At 44.3% G+C, this 27,482-nt stretch overlaps 1 protein-coding gene across 1 annotated transcript; it reads right to left on the reverse strand.

Annotated features, from left to right (window-relative positions):
- LOC141441161 (protein transport protein Sec24A-like) lies at positions 1-27,482 on the reverse strand (the record flags this gene model as incomplete). Its single annotated transcript, XM_074105838.1, is given in 20 exon segments — positions 1-93; positions 3,221-3,515; positions 3,934-3,964; positions 3,967-4,126; positions 6,251-6,435; positions 7,649-7,759; positions 8,297-8,472; positions 8,913-9,066; positions 11,450-11,601; positions 12,390-12,463; positions 13,331-13,377; positions 13,380-13,487; positions 14,302-14,455; positions 15,830-16,017; positions 16,530-16,656; positions 17,657-17,759; positions 25,839-26,428; positions 26,936-27,133; positions 27,136-27,428; positions 27,431-27,482. Coding segments are annotated over 20 exon segments (3,291 nt in total), but the record flags the coding sequence as incomplete, so codon positions are not given.

The raw sequence follows: 27,482 nt of genomic DNA on the forward strand, positions 1-27,482 counted from the left end.
TCACGTGCTGTAAGAATCGTAGTAGGAGAAGGCTGACTCCACGCGGTTCGTCGACGAGCCGCTCGACGACAGATGGCGGGACGGAGAGTGTCTCTGCGGGGGGAGTAAACTCAGATAAGTATTGATGATACATTTAAGTAAATGACTTGATGTATGTAGCATGGCAAGAATTGATACGGGACTGAATTCATCTTTAGAATATGTATCAATATGGCCACTGATGTATTAAACTGTAGATCCACAGTCGCGCGTCCGAAATATGTCCGAGCCAAATGAGCGCCACTTTGGTAATGTGGCCTTCTTTTTTCTCAGTACGTTGTTGTCAGTGCAAGCGTAACGATGCCCACGTGCGTCTTTAAAAAGTGCAAAAATCACTCGCGAAAACGGAACAAATCTGATGGAATATCATACTTTCAGCGAGTATTTGTTGTTTTTTCTATTAAATTCTATTAATCAGAGAGAAATATTGATTTAAATTAATTTTAAAGTCATTTCTAAATTGCTAATTAAAAGATAAACGTTGCCAGAATTCCACAACATTGACAAATGCCTTGTCTTTGTCACACGCACAGGAAAGCATATTAGTAAAACGAAACAGATAAACAACAGAACTTGGAACAAAAGTGTAGTGGAGTTGCCGTCACTCTATTTTATTTACCGAGTCGCCTAGCAACGGGTAGCTATGTCGTTTGATATTTACCTTGAAGTTTGCGCGATTTTAATTATGTTTTATAAAGCTTCGATAATATAATGTACTGACTGTCTGACTGTGTGGTTTATTCGTTTTTGTGACCAATTTATGAACCACAAACCTCAATGAAGCCAACTTTGATAAAGCGCTCGCCAATCTACACCGTATTTTACACAAAAAAAAAATCATACTAAGTATTTTAAACTGTTTACAAGGTTATAATACAGTTTACAATTTATTCACACTAGTCGAGCTTCTTATTATTTAATTACACAACATACGAGTCCGCCGAATTTCCCGATTTCAATTAACTGTGCTGACAGACAGCCTGCAATTTTTTTTTGAGCTGCGCGCGGCATGCGCTGGCAATGGTTTTAGAAGCAAACAGCCAGAACCAGGAGGATGAGAATTCAAATTGTTTTTATTCGAAATACTTTGCACAAGTGCTTATATTCGGCGATATTTTTAGAAGCTTTTCTGTAGCTGCCCGGTTTGCTTATTTATTTATTTTATTGTTTGTTTGGGTCAAATCTTGGAAGCTAAATTTGACCCCTTCCAGTAGTCCGATCGACTTGAAATTTGGCATACATATGTAAATTTGGTGACAATACAATAATCTGGTAGTGACAACTTGGTGGTTCTGTCAGAATCGTCTCTGCAGGAGGGAACTTCTCATAGTTAATAGTACCGACTTGAAGTTTGGTACAGATATGTAGTTTAGACGACAATTCAAGTACAGTCAACAAAAAGTACATTCGGCAAAAAAGCTTGTATTAAAAATTAAATTTTTAACAAAAACTTATTACAAGCATTATATTTATTTGCAGTGTAATGTAACTATGTTTGCTCGGGTGGAATCTTTAACTCAAATTTGAAGTGGATATCTTCAACCGATTGAGCTGAAATTTTACACGCATGTATACTTAAATCCGATGACAATGCAATATTATTATAACATGGAGTTGATCTGATGATAAAGCTAGCGGGTGACCATAGGAACTCTGTGATAAACGACACGACACATCGAGTTTGGACTCGTTTGTCGTCTTGACGAGTACTTCGGTAACCAGGGCATAAAGTAGGTCTCTAGGTGCAGCGTTTTGGGCTGTGCGTTGATATATTAACAGTCAGTTAGTCAGTTTATCGTTTTAATTTTATATATATAGACAGTGCGGATTAGCCATAAGCAAATTAAGCGATTGCTTAGGCATCACGTCTTGGGGCACCATAAAACAGCAACAATTTTTTTTTGTTAGCACATAAAAGGTAAGGCTGTTTGAAAAGTCCGCTCGCTCGTGCCTCCCATAATCTCTATAGTATTCATAAATATAATATTTCGTCGTAATAAATACTTATTTAAATATCGATAAGGAGGGGGGGGGCATAGGCGTGCATTGCTTAAGCATCAAATAGTCTTATCCGGCTGTATATAGATTATCTCGAAAACGTAAAAACATTTGACTAAAGAAAATTAGCTTAAAAGTTACCTTTTAATTTTTTTTTTCATTTAATTGACAAAAACTTTTTATTACAAAAGTCCTCTCCGAAAGTCGAATGCATTCTTTGTTCGACAACCTGAATTCGTCCGTCTTAAGAAACGTCAAACTCATCCAAGCAATCTTGCAACGTCGCCTTCAATGTAGCAAGTGAAATTAATCCCTCTGCCTTTCTGATAAGGCTTATATTCATATTCGGCATGCGTATGTGAAATTGTGGAGTTAGCTGTCAAGTGTCAGCGTGTGGAGTTTTGCCGCTAGCGAAATTCAACTGTAATAGAGTAAAGACTAGGTTCAAATTTCGTCACGTATTCTTTTAATTAATTTGTGTGGGTGATGACTTATTTGTTACACAAACAAATAAATAGTTCGGACATTCTTTGATGGGGATTTTGTTTGGCAATGTTGTATCTACAGTTTAATACATCAGTGAATATGGCGTTCTAAGGGGCAGACTCTTGTTCAACAGTGGACGTCTTCCGGCTGATGATGAGTAGTGCTCACGGTTCTGCGGGTGTTGCCAAGTAATCTATTTGTTGCGAGCTATCGTCTCGGCTGCGCTGCGCAATGAACAGCTTCGCGACAGTGGCGCCGCTCTGGTGGCGCGGGTGGTGCGGGGCACTTTAATTCACACCACACCTTCACACCTTAGCAGCACACGCCGCACTGGCGGCTGGCGGGGGCACTGACCTCAGCAGCACACGCCGCACTGGCGGCTGGCGGGGGCACTGACCTCAGCAGCACACGCCGCACTGGCGGCTGGCGGGGGCACTGACCTCAGCAGCAGCACGCCGACTGGCGGCTGGCGGGGGCACTGACCTCAGCAGCAGCACGCCGCACTGGCGGCTGGCGGGGGCACTGACCTCAGCAGCACACGCCGCACTGGCGGCTGGCGGGGCACTGACCTCAGCAGCAGCACGCCGCACTGGCGCTGACGGGGGCACTGACCTCAGCAGCAGCACGCCGCACTGGCGGCTGGCGGGGCACTGACCTCAGCAGCACACGCCGCACTGGCGGCTGGCGGGGCACTGACCTCAGCAGCACACGCCGCACTGGCGGCTGGCGGGGGCGCGGGGCGCGGGGGCACTGACCTCAGCAGCAGCACGCCGCTCTCGACGGCGCGCTCCTCGTTGAGCCTGTCCAGCAGCGCATGCAGCAGCTCGCTCCCTTCGCTGTCGAGCGCGGGCAGCGCGCGCGCCTCGTCGGGCAGCTGGCTGAAGGCCGCGACCCCGAACGTGTCCGAGAGGTAGGCGGGCGACGCGCCGTGGCACACGTAGATTATGAACGTCTCGCCGTCGTCCAGCAGGTACGCGCCGTTCACGCTTATCCTGACGAACAAAAAGTTGAACTGAATAACGACACCGCCCAGGGCGCCCAGTCGCTTGCAGCGAGTCAATTTCAGGATAGGCAACTTGGCAACCGCCCACACCAGCACCGGTTCCCTACTCTGGAATCGACCCACTGCAGACCACATCAGTAAATTTTAAATAAAATATCCCACATGAATTCTAGACTCATGAGATGCGAGCCCGGCTTTGAAACTACAATCCTCTGTTTGAGGGCCCGTCGTCACGAATTCACTGTGGGCAAAAAAACTGCTCCCGAAGCGAGCGCGGCGAGAAGCAAAACGCGAATGCTCAACATTTCTCGTGTCTTTCCTTTCGACTCGCCCTGCCAATGGAGCACTATAAATTGTCAGTAAACCATCATCTTCTTACCACGTATGACCAAATAAATGTGTGTTACCTCTGCGCGGAGAGGTGCAGCTGCGGCGGTCGGGCACGGGGTCGTCGGGGCGCACGTACTGGTGCAGGTCCAGCACGGGGTACAGCGCGGGGTACACGGCGCGCGCCAGCTGCGACAGCGGCAGCGTCTTCAGCGCGCACATGTCGCCCACGCGGTCGTCCAGCCGCGTCGACGTGCCCGTGCGGAACGCTTTCTGATCACAACACTACTCATTAGTATTCAGTTTTGTCGCTCAACTGTAAAAAAGACTATAAGGGGCTGTTTCACCATGCATTGATTAGTGTTAACTGACGGTTAAATGCGATGCCGTCTCCGTCTATTCGAACAAAACAAATAGAGACGGCATCACACCTAACCGCCAGTTAACACTAATCAATGGATGGTGAAACAGCCCCTAAGTAAAATAAAATAATAAAAGTTTATTACCAAAAAACTAATTGATTACAAAAACTAATAGAAACGCTTAATTTATCTGTCCTGGCATAGCACCGTTCGGTGGAAACACCTGAGCGGAGCGAGGAGAGGTAAATAAAGCGTTTCTATTCGTTCATGAAAATCTCATTCCTCGCAACACATTCTCGTACATCTCTGGTTAAAACGCAGCCTTTAGAGCTGGTTTCCACTTGACGGATGTCGGGTCAGGATTTTAATCGGATGTTCTAGTGGTACAACATTTTATATGATGTAATGACCGACATCCGACATGTAAAGGATCCGACATCGGACTAGTGGGAACGGGCTCTCAGCTTGGGCATAGCAGCTTCGCAGGCCGACTGACCCCTTTTGAGCAGCCCGAGTAGATACAATGACAGCAGCCGCCGTGAGGCAGGTTCTGGGCCAGCCACGTCGGTCAGAGCCTGTCATTGACCACATGGCAACCCTTGGTGTGATGGTACTGACCCTCTTGAGCAGCGCCAGCAGATAGAGCGGCAGCAGGCGCAGTGAGGCGGGCGCGTGGAGCGCGGCGCTGCCGGCGCCAGCGGGCAGGTTCTGGGCCAGCCACGTCGGTCAGAGCCTGTCATTGACCACATGGCAACCCTAGGTGTGATGGTACTGACCCTCTTGAGCAGCGCCAGCAGATAGAGCGGCAGCAGGCGCAGTGAGGCGGCGCGTGGAGCGCGGCGCTGACGGCGCCAGCGGGCAGGTTCTGGGCCAGCCACGTCGGTCAGAGCCTGTCATTGACCACATGGCAACCCTTGGTGTGATGGTACTGACCCTCTTGAGCAGCGCCAGCAGATAGAGCGGCAGCAGGCGCAGTGAGGCGGGCGCGTGGAGCGCGGCGCTGACGGCGCCAGCGGGCAGGTTCTGGGCCAGCCACGTCGGTCAGAGCCTGTCATTGACCACATGGCAACCCTAGGTGTGATGGTACTGACCCTCTTGAGCAGCGCCAGCAGATAGAGCGGCAGCAGGCGCAGTGAGGCGGGCGCGTGGAGCGCGGCGCTGACGGCGCCAGCGGGCAGGTTCTGGGCCAGCCACGTCGGTCAGAGCCTGTCATTGACCACATGGCAACCCTAGGTGTGATGGTACTGACCCTCTTGAGCAGCGCCAGCAGATAGAGCGGCAGCAGGCGCAGTGAGGCGGGCGCGTGGAGCGCGGCGCTGACGGCGCCAGCGGGCAGGTTCTGGGCCAGCCACGTCGGTCAGAGCCTGTCATTGACCACATGGCAACCCTTGGTGTGATGGTACTGACCTCTTGAGCAGCGCCAGCAGATAGAGCGGCAGCAGGCGCAGTGAGGCGGGCGCGTGGAGCGCGGCGCTGACGGCGCCAGCGGGCAGGTTGGGCCAGCCACGTCGGTCAGAGCCTGTCATTGACCACATGGCAACCCAAGGTATGATGGTACTGACCCTCTTGAGCAGCGCCAGCAGATAGAGCGGCAGCAGGCGCAGTGAGGCGGGCGCGTGGAGCGCGGCGCTGACGGCGCCAGCGGGCAGGGTCTGGGCCAGCCACGTCGGTCAGAGCCTGTCATTGACACATGGCAACCCTTGGTGTGATGGTACTGACCCTCTTGAGCAGCGCCAGCAGATAGAGCGGCAGCAGGCGCAGTGAGGCGGGCCGCGTGAGCGCGGCGCTGACGGCGCCAGCGGGCAGGTTCTGGGCCAGCCACGTCGGTCAGAGCCTGTCATTGACCACATGGCAACCCTAGGTGTGATGGTACTGACCCTCTTGAGCAGCGCCAGCAGATAGAGCGGCAGCAGGCGCAGTGAGGCGGGCGCGTGGAGCGCGGCGCTGACGGCGCCAGCGGGCAGGTTCTGGGCCAGCCACGTCGGTCAGAGCCTGTCATTGACCACATGGCAACCCTAGGTGTGATGGTACTGACCCTCTTGAGCAGCGCCAGCAGATAGAGCGGCAGCAGGCGCAGTGAGGCGGGCGCGTGGAGCGCGGCGCTGACGGCGCCAGCGGGCAGGTTCTGGGCCAGCCGGTGTGCGCTGAGCGCGTCCACCGCGACATTGATTAGCGCCTCGCGCGCCTCCGACATTGAAGCCGACGCGCACCGATCCACGGCTGGAAACCATACGATATTGTATCAAATTCTGCAGATGGTTATCAAAAAGGTAGAGATCTTGAAAACTGACAAGAAACGCAAGCTGCAGTATTTTGGCCACATAATGCGTGATGATAAATACGACCTAATTCAACTCATCATGCAAGAGAAAATCGAAGGGAAGCGACCGCCTGGTAAAAGGCGTACTTCGTGGCTTAAAAATCTCCAGACATAGTTCAACCTTAGCACAAGATCCCTGTTCCGAGCTGCTGTATCGAAGATAAGGATAGAACTAATGATAGCCGACCTCCGGTAGGAGATGGCACCTAAAGAAGATCAGATTCTGCCGTCGCATTTTGGCTTAGGGTTGTATAACACACTTTTCTGTATAGAAAAGTGCACTTTCTTCAAAATCTACACTTCCAAACTATGCATGCCGCCCGGTAAGAAAGAAAAATTTCTCAAATAGTGCGCGTTCCTACTTCGGGAGGTCTATAACCAACAGTAAACGTCCGACGGCTAATAATATGATAATGATGATGACAAAGACTCCGAAAGAATGTGACGTCTCTCGATGAGAGCGAAACATAGGTGTCGCTAGTGCTGCTGCTTACGTAGCGTAGTGGAAAAAAGCAACCTGAGATATGTGTGCATAGGAGAAATTCGTGTCTAGACTCCTGTCCAGCGGTGGTGTAGGGGTTATAGCACGCAGCACGGATTGCTGAGGACCTGGGTTCGATTCCCAGCGCTGGTCTCTTTTTCTGGTTTTTCTGTGCACCCATGTCTCAGTTTGTGTTTTGCGAGAAAACTATAACTCATAGATACTGATTTTATTATTCCTGTGAACATCAGCAACATTTTTTGTGAAAGGGGAATAAGGACGCGTAGAGGCGGCAATAGAGCAGGGGTGGTGACAACACCGGTTCTTGTGAAAAGGTAGGAGACAGGAGGCAGGAGGCTGGAGGCTGGAGGCTGGAGGCCAGGAGGAGGAGGCAGGGCCAGGAGGCAGAGGCTGGAGGCAGGAGGCAGGAGCAGGAGGCAGGAGGCTGGAGGCTGGAGGCTGGAGGCAGGAGGCAGGAGGCAGGAGCCAGGAGCAGGAGGCTGGAGGCAGGAGGCAGGAGGCAGGAGGCAGGAGGCAGGAGGCAGGAGCAGGAGGCAGGAGGCAGGAGGCAGGAGGCTGGAGGCAGGAGGCAGGAGGCTGGAGGCTGGAGGCTGGAGGCAGAGGTGACTCACCCATCTTGCTGAGCAGCCCCACGATGCAGAGCTGGTCTGCGGAGTGCAGCACGTCCGTCAGGGTGCTGGCCGTCGGCAGCGCCAGCGTGTGCACGCGGATGCGACGCTCGCCTGTGGACACACTGCCTTTGTAACACGTAACACGTAACACGGCTTACAGAACACAGAAACATAACTGTATAGTTCAACTCCAAAGTCTTAGAGCCCCCGCAGATCGCAAACTTTCTATCGGCCGATAGTTTAGTTGGGCTCTTCATCAGTATAAAGAAAGCCTGCGATAGAAATTCTGCAGTCTGCGGGGGTTCTTAGGCAATGAAGCTGCCTTAGCTCAAAAATTAAGTTGCAGTTAAGTTTAAGTTAAATTAATTGAAGATCATGGATTGCTAATGTATGTAACCTCAGCAATTTTTTTTTCACTGGACAGAAAAGTAGCCAATCTTTAGTCTCCTAAGGGACAGGGCTAAAGTCAGTATTAAAACACAATTTCTGACAACTCTACTCGTCTATGGTCGCTCCATGCCGCTGGCTGTCTGTGCCCGGCACTAGATACTCGACTATGGTCGCTGTAGCCGCAGCTGTCTGTGCCCGGCACTAGATACTCGACTATGGTCGCTGTAGCCGCAGCTGTCTGTGCCCGGCACTAGATACCTTTGCTGCTGGTGTAGAGCAGCGCGGCCTGGAAGCAGACCTGCTGCAGGTCGGCCAAAGACTCGTCTATGGCCAGCTGCATGCCGAAGCCGGCGTCCGGCGACACGTTCGGTAGCGACAGGAGGTCCGTCGACCGCACGAAGAAGTTGCCATGGAACGTGTGGATCGATATGCCTCTGGGGAAAACAAAAAATATGGAGTCAGTAACTGGTAGTGACGGTAACGTTGCAAGCGATCAGTCGTATCATCTTATATTGGAACTGGTCTGGTAGTTTTTGGTCTTTGGTCGTCAAGCAAAAGGCAGTGCGCTTGAAGGGGTGCGGACAACTCCCAAAGCCCACTCGAGAGCTGCTTCGGCATCCTTAAGTATGCAATCCGAGGACTTACGGCTTCTGAGGCGTCCTCAGGCATGCCGAGGTATTCTAAGGTATACCTTAGGCTGCTGAAGTAACCCGAAGACTGCCCACGCATTCATTACGATGTTGAAGCTAGCCTAAGACTGCCGAAGCAGCCCGAGGGCTACCATTCCGAACAGTGCTGTTCCGATAGGTGGTGCCAACACCAACAGAGGAGACAAGGGCAAGGATCACGTCCCGTAACAAAACAGTACAGTTACCTGGTGCAGCGGACCCGCATGACGGCCTCGAAGCCGATCTTCCTGGTGAGATACCGCGTGAGCGTGCGCTCCAAGGCGGCGGCCTGCCACGCGCGCGCGCCGCGGAACAGAGGGAAGTGGTACACCGTGCCGCCGCTGAACTTGCTCATGCCGCCTGACAAAGACAATGCACTATGAGCAGAGAACAAACACCTACCCCTTATTCATAAAACTTAACAAGCCTATGTTAACTACAAATGCTTTGTCCCTTTCTAAACAAATACAAATGTCGAAGTGACAGATAAGGACAAACGAATTTTAGCGGCATTTTAACTAAAATAGGTTTGATTGTCATTTATGAATAAGGGGGCTAGGTCTACGCTGGTGACCTGTCGTTTCGACGAGTTTAATTAAGCAGATTTTCGTTCGCATACAACTATTGGCAGATTTTTCTTTTGGCCGAGCAACGTTTGGTATAATTCGTTATGCTATTATTCGTTTCGCCAAGTAGTCGGTAGGAAGAATAGCGATAAGCAGATTTACATTTACTAGATTGTTTGATTAGTTATTATTTCAGTTAACCGAACAACTGTTCAAGCAGAGTTATCTCATGGCATTCATATTGTTAAGTAGATAATGTTCAGTCGATTTTTGTTTCGTAATCTGCGTAGATAAAATCGGCAAACGACAGGTAGGATTTTACTGTGTTGACTATTATATACTAGCTTTTATCAAAATGTAGTTAGGTGCGACGACGAGCGTTAGCGAGGAGGAGTGTAAAGGTAAGTTCCGAGTCAAGCGACACTGACGCCACTAACGCCGCGTTATTATCGCCGCGACAGAGCGATAGTACAAGGTTCTATATAAATACGCGTCAAGTATCGCCGTGTTCGTACACGCCGTCATGTATTATATAGAACCTTGTACTATCGCTCTGTCGCGGCGATAATAACGCGGCGTTAGTGGCGTCAGTGTCGCTTGGCTCGGAACTTTACCTTTAGGTAGAATTGCGACCAACAACGCACGAGCCGAGCGAGCGAAGCGACCGGCGAAGTGCCAAAACGAACTGCTAGCATCGCGACTTGGTTTGTTTAGACTCCAACATAAAATAAATACAAATGATGGCGAAAAATACGTTTATTACTTGCGTTATACGTTTAAAACTTGTGAGGGTACATAAGAAAATCATAAAGAATGCGCGGTCAGCACGGCGTGTAAAAATGCAATGAGGCCATAGTGTAATCAACACATTTATGTATTCGCGGTATTGAATGCCAGTCCCATGCGAAACGAAAAGATGCGAAAAGTTGATATGCGCACTGAATAATAATTCAACCGCTACAAAAGCGAAGGTTGTTTCGACCAAACGTGCAAAATGTGTAGTGATTAATAGGCTAAACGAATTACTGTCAATAGTTGTAATGTTAGTATTTCTTTTTATTTTATTTAAATAGGAAAGTATTTTTATATTTTTAAACTAAAAATTGTATCGGTCTCACTTAGCTGTACTTTTTTCATTGTATAATGACCAGATGGTCCCAAAGGAAGACCAGCGCCGTTCGCAAGACCGGCAGATTGCTGATTTGGACCATTTCGTGACATGCATACGTAACATTTTTTATTTTATTTTTATTATTGTTGCTGTCTTTTTTAATGTCACGAATAAATGTTTTCTTTCTTTCTTTCTTTCTTTTTTTAGTTGTTCGGCTTACTGACTCTTATGCCAAGTAAATAGTCTGCTAAAGGTTGAGTACGAAACGTTAGTCGGCGAAAAAATACATCTGCGTACAAATTCATCGGCGTTCCGTTACTCGACGACGAAACGTTGTCTGCGAATCATAATCTGCCTAAAAATAGTCGGCGAATCATTAGGTAACCGTCTACGCTAGCTGACGCGGTTTGCACGGAGCGGGTGGATGATTACTGAAAAATAGTATGAGCGACGCTAAATGCGCGCGTCGCGTGAGGCATGTTCTCCCTTCCCAGTCACTATGGACTACACGCAGTAGTTCCTTTAGTTCCTTTCTTTTTATACTAATAATTGTCATTTTTTGTACTACCAAAGGAACTACTGCGAATAATCAGTTTTCTTAACTGCACGCCTCTATCTCCTCTAGAGCACCTCATATAAAATAAAAATAAAAAAGTGAACAAAAGCAAGGACGTTGCGTCTTTGGCCTTTAAAGCAACTAAACCCCAAATAAAACGAGTAGCCGTTTTAAGGTTCTAATAGTGTAAGCTAATTTTGTTTTAGTCGTTATTTAGGACAGCTATGCTATATTTCGTTTTTCCTGGCAATGATGATGATGACGAAAGGCGAAAAAATTGGGGGGAAAAAGCATTTGGGAAAAAATGCGACTGGAAATTTTGCCACTAGGAAATAACGGTTCCGAAAAATTGATCTAACCAGCCAGCCACACGCACGTGTACTAAATGTCGCTGGAGTCGAGTGCAAGTGTACTGAATGTCGCTGGAGTCCAGTGCAAGTGTACTGAATGTCGCTGGAGTCGAGTGCAAGTGTACTCAATGTCGCTGGAGTCGAGTGCAAGTGTACTCACTGAGCGTGGCCAGATCGCTGTACTGCGAGCTGAGCAGAAACAGGTCGACGGCCACTTGCGCGCCGCTGCAGTCCAGGGCGATGCGCTTGTAGAAGTCGGTGGCGGGGTTCAGGTGCGCCACGTCTTTAGACGACCTCGCGTTCGGGTCCTCTCTAAAAAAACATTATTTTTATTACATCAACTTAATTAAACTATGATTTTACGGTTTTTAACAAGTTACGGCGCTGGTGCATAAGAAACTCTTTCAAAATTGAAAATACAAACTGAAATATAGATGCACAGAAAAACCAGAAAAATAAGACCAGCACTGGGAATCGAACCCAGGTCCTCGGCATTCCGTGTCACCACTACACCACTGCTGGACAACCGAACAGACACGAATTTCCCCTATGCACCACATATCTCAGCTTATTTGTTTCTTATTTAGCCACTTAAGCAGTGACGCTAGCGACATCTATACCGTAGCCCTCATCGAGAAACTTTCGGCTTTTCGGCTTTTTTCAGTTTGTATTTTCAATTTAGGTTTTACGGGATGACCGTAAAAGTAAAAATTTGGAATTAAAATAAAAAATACAAAAAGATTCCAAAAAACCAATCTTAAACTCTTTCAAGTTTTTTCATTATGAATTTCTAAATTAACAGCTACAAGCTGTCTAGAGATGGCGATACTATTTAACAAAAGAAGCAACCAGATGACAAATATACCGGCCAAGCGCGAGAACCGAGTACCTGCTTTAAGAGACCGCTGACCTAACTATCTGATATTGATTTCAGCTTAATACTTCCACGCGTTCCTAAGAAAAAGTGGCTTTACAGACAGACGGCCAAAGTGCTCTCCTATGACTGTTAGGAAGAAAACGGATCCCTTTGTTTTCTTTCTTTTGAGGTACGGAACCCTACCTATGGGATGTCTATGTGCCAGTAAGAATGTTCAAGTTACCTGGGTTGTAGCGCTCCTGGGCCCACAGTGGGTAAGCACGTTTGGAAGACAGTGATCCGACCACCGGTGGGTGCCTGTAACGGTTAACACAGAGATGAAGTTCACATACAAATTCACATACAAATGTAAGTGTAAGATTTCTTATGTTGTGTAATGAACCTGGCTGACACACTGGATTCCTACAAGTACCTATCATCCAAGCAAAGGAAGAGCGGGACGTCCTAACACAGGCACTGTAAGCCTAAAGGGAGGTCATTTGTAAACCTACTTGTAAATAGAAATTAAAAAAATATATATTTTTATTGCATGGTCATGACACGAGTAATACAGATCTTAATAATGTTTGGTGTACAAGGAACTTTGCATGGGTGTTCTTCATACAATGAACTAGGGTTTTATTGCGCAACGAAGTACGACTAATAAATAGGATTAGCGATTTTGTATTGAAATAACTAATAACTGCTTGCACTTTATTATACTCGTAGAGCAAGAGCCCGCGACAAGAGCCGTATTCTGAGGCCCTGGTTTCTCTGACCAGCGACCGGTGACCGACGCGTCTCCGCGACCGACGATATTAGAATGTGTTCGGGAATGTTTCAGGGTGGTTTCTCTGAAACGTCACCGGCGGCGGGTAGGGCGGTAGGGCCACGGGCGAAGGTGCGTGCGACGCACATCCAGACGCCGCCAGTCGCGTGTGACGGGCAGAGAAACCAGGTCCTTATAGCGTGGAGTCGGAGGAGCTGCATGCTATCATAAGGTCGCGGGTGAGCAAAGCAATAGTTTTTAGTTAATTGCAGTTATATATAAAAAAACTTTCAGCTTTTATTAAAATAACGAAGGTCTGGCCGTCGCAGGCTCTTGGCCTATTACGCCACTGTGCCCAGCGGTCTAGAGGTCGCGGGCTCTTGGCCCAGCCATCAGAGCCAGTACCAGCGCCTCACCATAAGCTTGTAAGCGGCCTGCAGCGCCGCGCCCAGCGCGGAGGGTCCGCGTGGCCGAGGCTGCGCCGCGCGCCCAGCACGCCCAGTAACTCCTTGACCAGCTCGCGTCTCTCGCCCAGGTTCACCAGCAGCGACTCCGGCGACGGCAGGAAGATGTCTGGAAGACGACTTTCGTGGTTTTTAGGCTGCGTTTCCACCAGACATGCACTGTTGCGAGGAATGTGTTTTTCATGAACCAATAGAAACTCTCATTTACCTATCCTCGCACAGCACTGCTCTGGTGAAAGCTGAGCGGAGCGAGGCGAGGTAAATAAAGCTTTTTTTTTGTTCCAATTCCTCGCAACAAATCCTTGCACATCTCTGGTGGAAGCGGAGCCTTAAACGGTTTGCTACAAGACTGCAGGGCCGACCTCAGCCGTCTAGGCGCCCCGGGCGAGACATTCCTTTGATGCCCTTTTAGATACGACAAGCGACATAGATAGATCGTGTTTATTTCACATAGAATATTCACTCACTACTACGAGATAAGTTTATGAAAGTAAATGCGCTCGAGTGTAGGTTCCCTTTAGATTGATAAAATTAGATATTCTAATTAAGTTAGGCTAGCGCGTGCGGCGCCCTGTAGTACCCACCTGGCGCCCCGGGCAACATTTTACTTATCTATCATTGTAATGAAAACTATACTAGTGTATTTCAATACGGAAATGTAAGTGTTTAGTTAGATACTTTAATGGGGAAATTTTAATGTTTAAGACACCGATTGACGTTTTTTTGTTCACATTAAGTTTAATACCTATCGAAACCAAGTATAGTTTGTATTACAATAATAGATATGTAAAATGTTTAAAATCCTTGACTGTACCAAATCTGGCAGCAGAAGTTTGTTTACATTTAGTTAAACACCTATCCAAACCAAGTATAATGGCTCTGAGCCTCGCCAAGAGGCCAACAGTCAATACCCCGTAACTCACCGTCTATATCCAGCACGGTCATCTCCTTGGGCCGCGTGAGACCCTCGCTCATGTTGTAATAATGCACGTGCGCGTCGTAACAGATGAACCCGACCTGCGTGCGCGCATCGCCCGGCAAACCGTCCAGATTCGCTTTTAGCGTGTCGCACACCACCTGACAATATAACACAATCAACCACTACGCAACTCACTATACCTATTTTTCTCAAGATTTAAACTAAATCTATACTAATAATCCATATTATAAATGCGAAAGTGTGTGTGTTTGTGTGTGTTTGTCCGTCTTTCCCGTCGAAACGGAGCGACATCGAGATAGTTTATGGGCCGAGAGTGAAATAGGCTACTTTTTATCCCGGAAAAATACACAGTTCCCGAGGGAACGCGCGCGATAATCGAATACCACGCGGGCGGAGCCGCGGGCAAAAGCTAGTATTGTAATAAATCATTCATTCATTCATCCTATCACTCATTCATTCATTTTCATTCATCCAGGCGACACTTTGCGGAGGTCTTATGTCAATGAACTGCAACCTTTTACGAGCCGGAGTATAATGTCGAATCAAGATCCAAGGAATAATGTATATTGAGGATCGGTAGTTGAATGCATACATTCAAGTCTGGCTGTCGCGGGTTCTTAAGGTTCATTTTCATTTGTCGATAACTCGGTCGATATTTAACATGCGGGGACTCACAGCGTGCGGGATAGCGACCAATGAAATTCATCGATTGCTTGGGACGGCATGCATGAACCAAAATCATCAACATACATTTTCCATCGACATAATGAGGGCTATCGTTTTTTTTTTGTCTTTCTAGATGGCGCCACTGTTGCGTAAGGTTTAAAGTGTGGCTTTCAAAGTCGGTTAATACGGGCGTGAAAACAAAGTTTAGATTAATATCATATTTAAGACACCTTAAATCCGTACCATAAAAATATCGAGCCACCACAGTGTTGCGTAGTCCCGTTTTGTTCGGAAAAAAAGGGAGGACCAAAGTTTCCGAAAGACAAAACTGTCTCAAAACACAGACATTCATTGCCCCGCAACGCATAATTGCCATAATTAATTTCAGGTAATGCAAAATATTTACAAAATTATTCTAATTATAAATAACGCGGGTTTAAAAACTGTGAGATTTGACATTTCGGAGACCTCACGCTACACTAGCGCCTCTAGCGGCGAATTCATACGCGATAGCCCTCATTGAAAACGGTTCCCACATGCGGGTCTATGGCATGCTAGAAACAAAAATCTCCCGCACCCCGCATGCGAGCCACGACCAACGAAACTGAGCCTTTAGTAAGGCTGAGTTTCATTAGTCGAAAACTCGGTCGATATACAGCGTGTGGTATCTCCCCGCAGGCGGTATAAGAACTAGTGGAACCCGAATGCAGACCCTATGGGATGCGTTACGGAAATCTCCCATACCCCGCATACGAACCTTGTCGACCAATGAAAACGGTTCCCCGAATGCGGGCCTTATGGAAATCTCTCTATGGACTCGCTCATAGGGTCGTGTTGGAACTGACCTGCAAGTAACCCGAGTCCATGGCCAGCTGCGACACGTCAAACAGGAACAGGTAGACGGCGGGCTGCGGCGGACGCAGCATGTACTCGCCGGGGGCGATGAACTCTATCGTGGCGGACTTGATCTCGGGCCGGCGCGTCGGGTCGCCGTACGACTTGCTCACGGGGTCGTATTGGAACTCCTCCGGCACTGTTATTAGATAGTAAAGTTATAGATATAGGTAGTACCACTAGAGTTGAGAAAATACAAACTGAGACATGGATGCACAGAAAAACCAGAAAAAGAGACCAGCACTGGGAATCGAACCCAGGTCCTCAGCAATCCGTGCTGCGTGCTGTAAACCCTACACCACTGCTGGACAGGAATCTAGACACGATTTTTTCCTATGCATACATATCTCAAGTTGCTTATTTCTACTATGCTACTTAAGCAGCAGCACTAGCGACATCTATGTTTCGTCGACAGACGTCACACTCTTTCGGAACTAACCGCTCACCCAGACAAGAGATGTCGCTACTAACATCAAATTATGATTGGTTAAAATAAAAAAATACAAAAAGACTCCAAAAACCAATCATAACTAGAGTTGAGGTCACGCACACAACAACATGTATTGTAATTATAGCGGGATTTTGACATTTACTTATTTTTTTAATTCATTCTCCTTTTCGTGCAATCAGTTTTATCGAGCTTATACTCACGGTCGTTGACCCGGTAGCAGAGGTTGCATTTCCACCGCTTGGCGTCGACGAAGTAGACGAAAGGGTTGATGTAAGTGCGGCAGGCGCGGCACCGCACTATAGTCGTACACTGGATCACAGGCAGGTGCTGCAAACAACCGACGACGCTTAGGGGTCAACTTCAATCAATTAACAGTATGCTTTTATGGGGTACAAATCCACTAAAAGTAAGGAGTTGTGACAGTTTTCCCTTAAACACCTGTACAGATACAGCGCAGTTTCGCTGGCGTGGACAAAATTCTCATTCTCATCAACATATTTGTTTGTATTTGACACTTTTCGCATTTTGTGACTTTATATTTTTCTTTTATTATTTTAATCATTGACATATTTTGTCCTGTTTCTGCGGACATTTTTTTTTAGGTACGTATTTATTTACAGTTTCGTTTCAGCGTAGGCATAGTTTCCCAAAAACTATAAACTACTATATATAATTATAAACCTTACCAATGAACTAAAATAATTTCTTTGCTCACCCGCGACCTTACGATAGCTAAGCTTATGCAAAATATGCGTGTTCAACTACATAAATAATAAATATGTGTGTGTGTATGTGTGTCTAACAACTGGTAGCATGGTGTACGGTTGTGTCACTCTGAAGATGAGCTCTAGTTGAGTTCGAAACGCGTCAGTGTAGTGTGGTGGTGGTGATAGAAGGGTTGGTGTGATTTGTGTGTGTTCTTACAGTGTGGAGGTGGAGGAACTGCATGAACACGCATATTTTGCATAAGCTTAGCTATCGTAAGGTCGCGAGTGAGCAAGGAAATTCTTTTAGTTCATTGATATGGACCTCCGCAAAGTAACGTCTGATTCAATAAATTATATAAACCTTACCTGCAAAATTATCTAACTTGGGGTTTACACCGCATTTAAATACGTCGCTTAGTTTAAAAGATCTAATTGTATAGACGGCGGAAAGTGATTTTGTACTATGTTACTATGTAAAGATGCTTGTTGACGAGATTTACTTATAAGAACACATATCAATTTATGCCAAAAAGTATAGAGGCATTTTCTCTTTAGTGCTCATACATTTTTACCATCTGTAATCTGTATAAGCTGTGTGAACATCTTTTGTAATAACTTACATTGAGATCCTTGAACGGATGGATTAGTATTCCTAGAGGCAGGCGGGACTTCTGCAGTAGACTGTTGGTCTCGGGTATACGGTTGATCGTACACCTGAAGATTCTGGAATTAACAAAAACGATTCTTACTTTACTATTTCTACGTCAACTTATTAGGGTTACTTTTTAGATAGTACTAGTAAGTAGTAGATAGAGCTATGGGGCAAGTCTATTGAATGACTGAATCTAATACCTTACTGTTTTTGCATTAAAAAAAAAACAACTTTTCGTCATAGGGTCAGATAAATAAAATTAAAAGGATAGATTTCGTAAATTTGCTAAAAGAGGAAAAATAAACAAAGACAAAACAAAAAAAACACAAACGAATATAAATAAATATCATGGGACACTTGACACCGATTGACCTAGTCCTAAACTAAGCAAAGCTTGTACTATGGATACTAGGCAATGGAAAAACATACATACTTAAATACATATTAAACATCCAAGACCCGAGAACAAACACCCGTGTTATTCACACAAATATCTGCCGCGTCCGGGAATCAAACCTAGGACCTCAAGCTTCGTAGTCAGGTTCTCTAACCACTTGGCCATCCGGTCACCAAGACTACAAGAAACATACTTTTTTTGAAGACAGTAAAAAGCCACATTATTGCTTTATCAAACCTTTGATAATTTTGCAAGAGGATCAAATTAAGTCAAAGTATGAATCATTGATACCATGACTTACGGTTTTAAGAGTACATATCAATTATTAAAATTCCTAAACATTCATTAAATGGATAAGTGATGAGTCATGATGATACAACTTCTCGTGTCTTAGTACAGTCTCGTTGAGTTTCTTGCCGGATTCTTCTCAACAGAGGTTTTTCCGAACCAGTGGTAGATTTTTTTGACATTCACAAGTGCTTGTTATAGCCTAAATTGAATAATATTAGATATTTTGACTTTGACTTTGACTTTAAGTCCAGTTTATAACTTGTGAGCAAAAATTTGATCAAAAATATCTGAACTCGCTTCTTAACCCGCGTGAGTCTTGTTTAGATATTTTTGATCAAAATTTTGCCCACAAGTTTATAAACTCGACTGTACAACAAAAAATAGATGTTTGCCTGCTTTCCACCAGAAATGTGCGAGGATGTTTATAATGTGAAGAGTTTGTTTTTCATGAACCAATAGAAACGCTTCATTTAGCTATCCTGGCTCCGCTCAAGTTTCCGCTAGAGCTGTGCTGTGCGAGAAGGTGCAGATTTTTTAATATCACAACAAAAGTTTGCAGGTTGTACGGTGGTAGGACCTTGTGCAAGGTCCGCCCGGATTGCTACCACCATCTTGCTCGCTAATCCTGCCGTGAAGCAGCAGTGCTTGCACTGTTGTGTTTCGGCGTGGAGAGTAAGACAGCCGGTGAAATTACTGGCACTTGAGGTATCCCATCTTAGGCCTCTGGGTTGGCAACGCATCTGCAATCCCCTGGTGTTGCAAGTGTCTATGGGCGGTGGTGATCTCTTACCATCAGGTTCAGGAGACCCATTTGCTCGTTTGCCATCCAGTAGAATAAAAGAAAAATGCGTTTGTTTTTCTTACTTTCAAGACAAGCGCAAGACGCACCTGCATCCATCTTGAACCGGTGGCTTTAACCAGGTCATGTCATCCGTCCTTTTCTTTTACCCCCGACGCAAAAAGAGGGGTGTTATAAGTTTGACCGCTGTGTGTCTGTCTGTGGCACCATAGCACTTAAACCGACCGATGGACCGATTTGAATGCTTTTTTTTTTAATTTTAAATCAGGTTTTCTAGCGATGGTTCTTAGACATGTTTCATCAAAATCAGGTTAGCCGTTTTTGAGATATTGAACTTCGAAGTGACAAAGTCGGGGGATTTCCAACTTTAATTTTTATAATAGGTTATGGTGGACGCTTGCCGTTCCGCGGCCTCTACTGGAGAACTTTTCGCCCAACGGCCACCTATTCTCCGGTGCTATAATGGCCTGCCCGTTGCCACTTTAATGAGCTAATTCGAGCAAGTTAAACATAAATCGCACCGTCAGAATTACTCATAATGGGATTTTCATTTTCAAACTACCTGAGACTTTATTGTCTAACAGACTTTAAATCGAAAATACAAACTGAAATATAGATGCACAGAAAAAAACAGAAAAATAAGACCATCACTGGGAATCGAACCCAGGTCCTCGGTAATCCGTACCGCGTGCTATACCGCTACACCACTGATGGTCAACGGTACCGACACGAATTTCCCTATGCACCTCATATCTCAGCTTGTGTTTCTTACTTAGTCACTTAAGCAGCGACGCTAGCGACATCTATGCCGTAGCCCTCATCGAGAAACTTTTTTCGGCATTCCAAAAAATACAAAAGATTCCAAAAAACCAATAACAGCCTTATTCATAAAAAGTTAGAGCCTCCTTGAAGGCTCCTTGAAGGCCCGATGCTAAAAAACATGATTCATAAACGTCTGTTAGCGCTAATCAGTCGATCAAGGCTCTGCTAAAGTTAGCGGACCGTAGACCCTCCTTTATCTCCCTGCTAAGTCACAAAATGGCCGCCACAAGTTTGAACAGCTGACTTTGACAAGAGCAAAAAACCATACCGAAGATATTTTAGCGAAGGTGAAGTTACGCAAAGATTAAAAAAAAACAGGAAAAAATATTTTCAGGAATTTGTATTTAAAATCCTCTAAATTAGCAGCAATAAATTAACAATAAGTATGAAAAAAAAAATAGGATGATTAACACAATTATGGCTTTTTGCACAACATAAACATGCGGATCGGAAATGGCGGAAAACAAACTTCTCGCTTTTTATTTTTTTTCCTGCTAATTTGCTGTCACTGCTGTCAACTTTTTTTTTTTTAATTATCGATTAGGCCATTTTTTGTCTTTGATTTGCCAAGGTGGCCAACATAACGAGTCTAATCAGTCTATCAGCGGCTCAACAACTAGCAGACTGCTAGCAAGCGTTTATGAATCATACTTCTTGACAACCGTCTGACAAGCTTAATCAGTCTGCTAAGTAACAGACCGATCAAACCTCAATTAAGGATTTTTTATGAATAAGGCTGTTAGACTTTAAATCATTTTCACCGCTTCTTTCTGTCATACGGTATAGGATGATGGTAGGAAGAGACGGTGAATGCGATCGCGAACGCTTAAGCCGAGTTTAGACTTTGCAAGAAAAATCGTGCAAGCTGCATTACATTCATCATCCCAGCCTATATACGTCCCACTGCTGGGCACAGGCCTCCTCTCAGAACAAGAGGGCTTGGGCCATAGTTCCCACGCGGGCCCAGTGCGGATTGGGAACTTCACACGCACCATTGAATTGCTTCGCAGGTTTGTGCAGGTTTCCTCACGATGTTTTCCTTCACCGCATAGCTCGTGGTAAATTTCAAATGTAATTCCGCACATGAATTTCGAAAAACTCAGAGGTGCGAGCCGGGGTTTGAACCCAGGACCCTCTGCTTGAGAGGCGATAGGTCAAACCACTAGGCCACCACGGCTCATTACATTGCGAGGCCGTAAAGCCAACGACTTTGAAGTGGTCAATCGAGCGCCGCAATGTAATGCTACTTGCACGATTTTTCTTGCAAGTCCAAACTCGGCTTTAGACAATACGGCCCCTGGTTGTTTCGGTACAAAGTTGATTGAAATGAGAATATATCGAATTAAGTCCGTTTAATTGTGAGGATGCGAGATCTCGAAGTCAAAACAAGTGAGGAATGCAATGTTTTGTTCAATTGAATCCATAATTATTTTGATAAACAATCAGGGTGTATTGGAAATCATTCGTCATTAGTGACATAAATAACTTGCTATCCACAAAATTAATAATACTAGAAAAATATAATGTTTATTGTGTCTATTTTCCTTGGAGTATTATAATACTACTCCCCTGATATATCCCTTGTGAGTAGTTTTTCGCATCTTTGCATATTTTTTTGTTTTCATGGTTTTTTTATTTTTTTAGGTTCCGTAGCCAAATGCAAAAAACGGAACCCTTATGGATTCGTAATGTCTGTCTGTGTGTCTGTCCGTCCGTATGTCACAGCCACTTTTTTCCGAAACTAAAAGAACCTATACAGTGGTGGTCATGTAATTAGAACGATTTGAAGTTCCAGATTATTTTTAACTAAATCATGTCATGTGTAGTCGTGGTTCCTTCTTAGAAGTAACTAGTTACGTTATGAAACAGCCACATGAATAGAGCAAACGGGATTAAGATAAAGAATAAAATTGCTGTCATTTTTTTACAAATTTTGTTTTTATTTTCTTTAGTAACAAATTCAATAGTAATGAAGCTGGACAAATAATTAAGAACGATTTATTGAACTGTTCGAAAGTTTTTTTATTTGAAACTTAGATTAACTAAATCACACTAACGTGAAGTTTTGTACACAAAAAAGCAATGTAATACATTTTAACTAAAATTAATAGTTAGTAGCATGTCCACGGCTTTTTATTACTGCCTTACACCGGCGAGGCATTGAATCTATCAATTTTTGACATTTCGCGAGAGAGATAGAGTTCCATTCTTCTAAGAATACGTCATACAGTTCTCTTAAATTGCCACACTGTCGATTTGAAACCTTTTTCTTGACTTCGCACCAAAGATGCTCTATTGGGTTAAGATCGGGGCTGTTGGCTGGCCAATCTAAGACAGAAACTGATTGCGATGTGAGGAATTCCTTAACGGTACGTGCAGTATGCTTGGGATCATTGTCGTGCTGGAATGTCCAATAACCGGAAGCACGCCTTCTGCATATGGTAACATTGTTTCTTCCAGTATGTTTTTGTATTGAAATTGATCCATGTTCCTTCTATCAGCCTAACAGGTCCAACACCATGTCCAGAAAAACATCCCCAAATTTTTACATTTCCCCCGCCATGCTTTAAAGTCACTTTTGTGTACTTTGGGTCGAATGGTTTATTTGGAGGCCGTCTTACATATCGTTTGCCATCAGAACATACCCTATTTATTTTTGTCTCGTCAGAAAAAAGAACGTTTTTCCACTGTCTGATGTCCAGTTTTCATATCTTCTTGCAAATGCAAGCCGGCTTGCCTATGACACCGTTTCAACATAGGCACCTTCCTTGCTATCCTTCCGTGCAACTTTTCTTCTACCAAACGCCTTCGAATAGTGCGTGCCGAGATTGCTGAAGGGTTTTTTCGCCAAAATATTCTTTTCTCAACTCATTAGACCCTTTAAAAGGATTGTGTTTTGCCAAACGAACGATATTTCGATCATCTCGACGAGATGACTTTCTTTGTTTAGGTACACGCGGAACATTTGAAGTAGTTTGATACGTGGCAAAATGCTTTATGGCGTGGAAAACCATAGTTTTTGAACATTGCAGATGATCGGCTATGTGTTTATACGACCAATTCTTGTCGCGAAGTTTAGTATTACTTCTCTTGTAGATTTATCACAACTTTATTTTTCCCATTGTTTTTATATGAAGCAATTGCCTTTAAGACTATTACGGCACTAAATGGCGCCAAAATTAATTCGAATAATAAACTAAAACCACCAAAGCGGCGGTCCGTTCTCTATTTAAATTTGAATAAAAAATAAAACTATTCAGCGTTCTTAATTATATGACCAGCAGTAAGTAGTAATACTAGGTTTAGATGTAATGTATAAAGTTTATCTATTTATTTTTTAGCCAATTATATGTATAAATGAATTTACCGCTAGTACGGAAAGTTTTACGATACCGAGAGAAGTACCAAAAATATACATGCAGTTAGTAACACTTGTCAGTTTGAAAAAATCTTCTCGTAAAAATCGTTCTTAATTATTGACCACAACTGTATACTGTTGAAACTAGGTAAGTAGATGTATTCTGTGAACCGCATTAAGATTTTCACACAAAAATAGAAAAAAAAGAACAATACATTTTGGGGCTAATATTCCCCATACTTAGAACTGAAACTTAAAAAAAAATTTTCATCAAAGTCATACGTGTGAGGCATCTATGGAGGATGAGGTTCTAAAATATATTTTTTTTTCTAAACTGAATAGTTTGCGCGATCGACACTTCCAAAGTGGTAAAATGTGTGTCCCCCCCTTGTAACTTCTAAAATAAGAGAATGATAAAACTAAACAATATATATGATGTACTAATACCATGCAAACTTCCACCGAAAATTGGCTAGTACGAGATCTAGTAAGTAGTTTTTTTTTAATATGTCATAAATCGTAAAGTAAAAGAAACTTTTATATTATGTTACTAGCTGCTACGGAACCCTTCATGGGCGAGTCCGACTCGCACTTGGCCGCTTTTTATGAGGGTTTTTCGGGCAACCATTTGATTTACAATTTCTGGCGAAACACACGTGTTTTCGAATCATAATAGTTCTTTTATTATATGTCTGTTTAGACTCATAAACGCCTCACGGTTTTAGCTCGCATTTCTATTCCTCTTATTAATAGCTCTATATTACTATTACATGCCAGTTAAATTCATCTGAGAACTCTGACCTTCCATCTGATTTATCGTTATCAAAGATTACAACTAAAAGTAGTGACAGACATAGTTTATCTTTACGACAGCGATAACACGCGCCACTATATTGTCTGTTGAACAATAACTGCCACTATGTAGACATTGTAAAAATGTAAGGCACTTGGACAAATAGTAAACTTTATGCGATTTATTGTGCTCAAAAAAATGTTGCATACAAGCATGACGCAATTAAAAAAGGAATGATTTACATGCGGTTCTTATCAAATATATTAAAGCCATTATTAATATGTTTAAATGCCTATTAATATTTTTTTTCATAAGGACCGAAATGAAATCCATGTAATACTTTTTTTTCCAACAATGCAATATTCCAAGCGTGACTATTTCAGCCTCATGGAAAGCCACAAAAAACTATCTATATTAAACAAACTTATTTTTATTCATAAACAGAGCCTCTGTACAAGCATGTCTAATGACTTTATGTACATCAAGATTGCATCATCTTCATCTGACACAGGTTTACTCAAAATTCATAAATACCTTTTCCTAATGTCTTTAATTAAACCTAGTCACATTCCAGAAGGAAAAAAATTAAACCCTCTGTTTTGTTACAACTCATCAAATTCAAAAGACAATTAAGTGAAAATGTGACCAGAGGCTGTATTGTCTAAAGTTTCTGACACTCACGATCACAATCAGATGAAAGTTTTCGCATACAAAATCTGTCATTTGATTGTGATCGCGAGTGTAAGAAAGGTTAGACAAGACGGCCTCAGATCAAACACATACTTAGTAATGAGCAACAGTTAGTTTTTTGCAAAAACATGAAATGAAATTCATGAAATTTAATGTTAGTACATCCTTGTCTTAGTCATGGCATCAATCTTTAAGACAAAAGCCTTTATTATTGCTATCATTTGCTGGTATGAATAATCAAGGTAATCAACTTACACAAAGAAATAAGAGGTTATGTAAGTATTTTTGTTTAGGTTAATTTATGAAAAAGTAAATTTTTATCTACACCCATATAGTAAATCCTCAATTATGCATTCAAAAACCATAGGTAATGACCAGCATTACGACATTGGATTCTATTATGAACACGGCTGTATCGTAGCAGCAGCAGGTCGTCGCAGACATACAGACCTACCTAGTTCTCGTTAATGCAGGTCATTCTCAATGGTTCTTGAACACATGATAGAGGATTTAATGTATGGATATAGATAAAATATTGTATGCAACTGTACATAATTAGGCCTTAAAACACTCATGTGACCCTATTATACTAAACCCACACTTGTGTTTTAAGGACCCCTATTATGCATAAAATACTATTAATTCATGTTTGCTACAAAGAGTTAGTTACAACCTAAATTTAATAAAGACTAAAGAGCTGATACAATCATTTGAGTAGCAAACATATAAAAACTAAGTTTACATAGAAATTGTTTGCCATGTTAAGCATTAAGGCCCACTTGGAGTAAACACATAAATATCGAGTTAGCGTTAAGCTCAGTTTAGTAGTGTCAAATTGTATGGAACTGTCAAGCTTAAGCCTGGATTAACTACTAAATCTAGATTTATTTTTTCCTGCAAGACGGCCTAAGGGTGCTATCACATATACGATGATGATGATGAATAAAAGAAAAACTCGACTTCTTGTATAAATAAACAGGTAAGAAAAAAAAACACTTACTCAGGACTGCAGTTAGATGACTCAGCAAACTGATGTCCAAGCCTTATTTCTGGTGGCTCCTCTGGGTATTCCGGCAAGACATTAGTACACTGCAGCAAGTCTATCATCTGATGGCCCCACAACTGATCAAAACCTTGTTTTGTCACACTCAACTGACCCATTTGCTGGTTCAAACTTTGAGCATTGTATTGAGGTTGGGCATACTGTCTGTTTGTATTAGGCGGTGGCATGTTCGGCTGAGGTGGCATGTTCGGCTGGGGTGGCAACGAAGCTGGCTGGTTATTGTAATTTCCCTGCGACATTTGCGGGTATCTGTTCTGCATGTTGCTTTTAGGCGGGCCTTGTGGAGCACTAAGCCCTGGTTGTGTTGTGTTGGGTCCAGGTGCATGCTGAGGGTCCCAGGCTGCATAGTCACAGGTCCCAGTGGCATGCTTGGTCCCGATTGCATATTTAAAGGTCCAGGTGGCATACTTGGTGGTCCTGATTGCATACTTGGTTGACCGTGAGACATATTTGGGGGTGGCCCAGGCTGTTGGTGTAAACCCATTGGTGGTAAACTTTGTGGTCCCATTGCAGGCAAACCCTGAGGCCTAATGATAGCCCTTGAGGCATGGGAGGCTGATTTGGAACACCAGGAAAATTTCAGGGGGCCGCATAGGCCCTGGAGGCATTGGTTGGCCCAGGGGTCCATTTTTGTTAGGATTTTGCATTTGATTTGGAATACACCAGGGCCGAGTGAGCCAACAACTGAAGGATGAACAGCACCACTGATTGATTGAGGTCCACTTGATACAAGTGCCGTGGGTGGACCCATGTTAGGATTAGATGTTGGTGGCCCATAGATGTCTCACAGGTGAAGCCATTGTTCCGTTAGTTCCTATAAGTGCATTAGTTTGTAAGCTTGATGGAGGTCCACTATTGATTGGAGGTCCAGGCGGTATCCCACTCATAGGTGGATTAGAAATTAAAGGGCTGCCTCTTGGTAGACCCACTTGAGAGGTGTCCAGAGTATGGTACACTAGGTTGACTGGTCATGGACCAGGAGGTCCCGGTTTATACATTGTAGAAGGTGATGGCTGTGTGCCTTGTGGACCAACTGGATTTGGTCTTGGTACAACATTGGGCACATTTGGAGGCAACATTGTTTTAGGTGCCACTAGAAAACACTGGGTACTGGCTTGGTTTCTGCAATGGACTGGGCCCTGAGGACCTGTCATGGGAGGCCCGTTTATAAGGGTCTGGTTAAACTGACTAGATGTAATGAGTGGCGGAGCATTATCATTAATCTGTTGGGGTCGAGGGGAATGCTAGCAGGATATGGAGTAGGGGATGGATTAGCAGTATTCACAGTTCGTGGACTGGCTGAGGACAGTTGGACATTCGGAGGCTGTGTGTTTTGAAACTGGCTTATCGGAGCTGTTGCAGGTTTTATTGGTGGTCTTATTGGTGATGAACCTAAGCTGGTCTGCACAGGAGGCATCATTCCTGAATGGTTGAATGCTGGTGAGTTGTTCCCACTCTGATTAAAGTGATTTATATTGGGTACTTGACGGGCGAAGGTACTTGGAGCCGTCGAAGTTGGCATATGTTGGGGCTATTAGAATTTGTGTCTTGTTTTGGTCCTGCAAAGCCTGGAGGCAGTTG

Source organism: Choristoneura fumiferana, chromosome 23 (assembly GCF_025370935.1).
Source record: "Choristoneura fumiferana chromosome 23, NRCan_CFum_1, whole genome shotgun sequence".
Classification (NCBI taxonomy): domain Eukaryota; kingdom Metazoa; phylum Arthropoda; class Insecta; order Lepidoptera; family Tortricidae; genus Choristoneura; species Choristoneura fumiferana.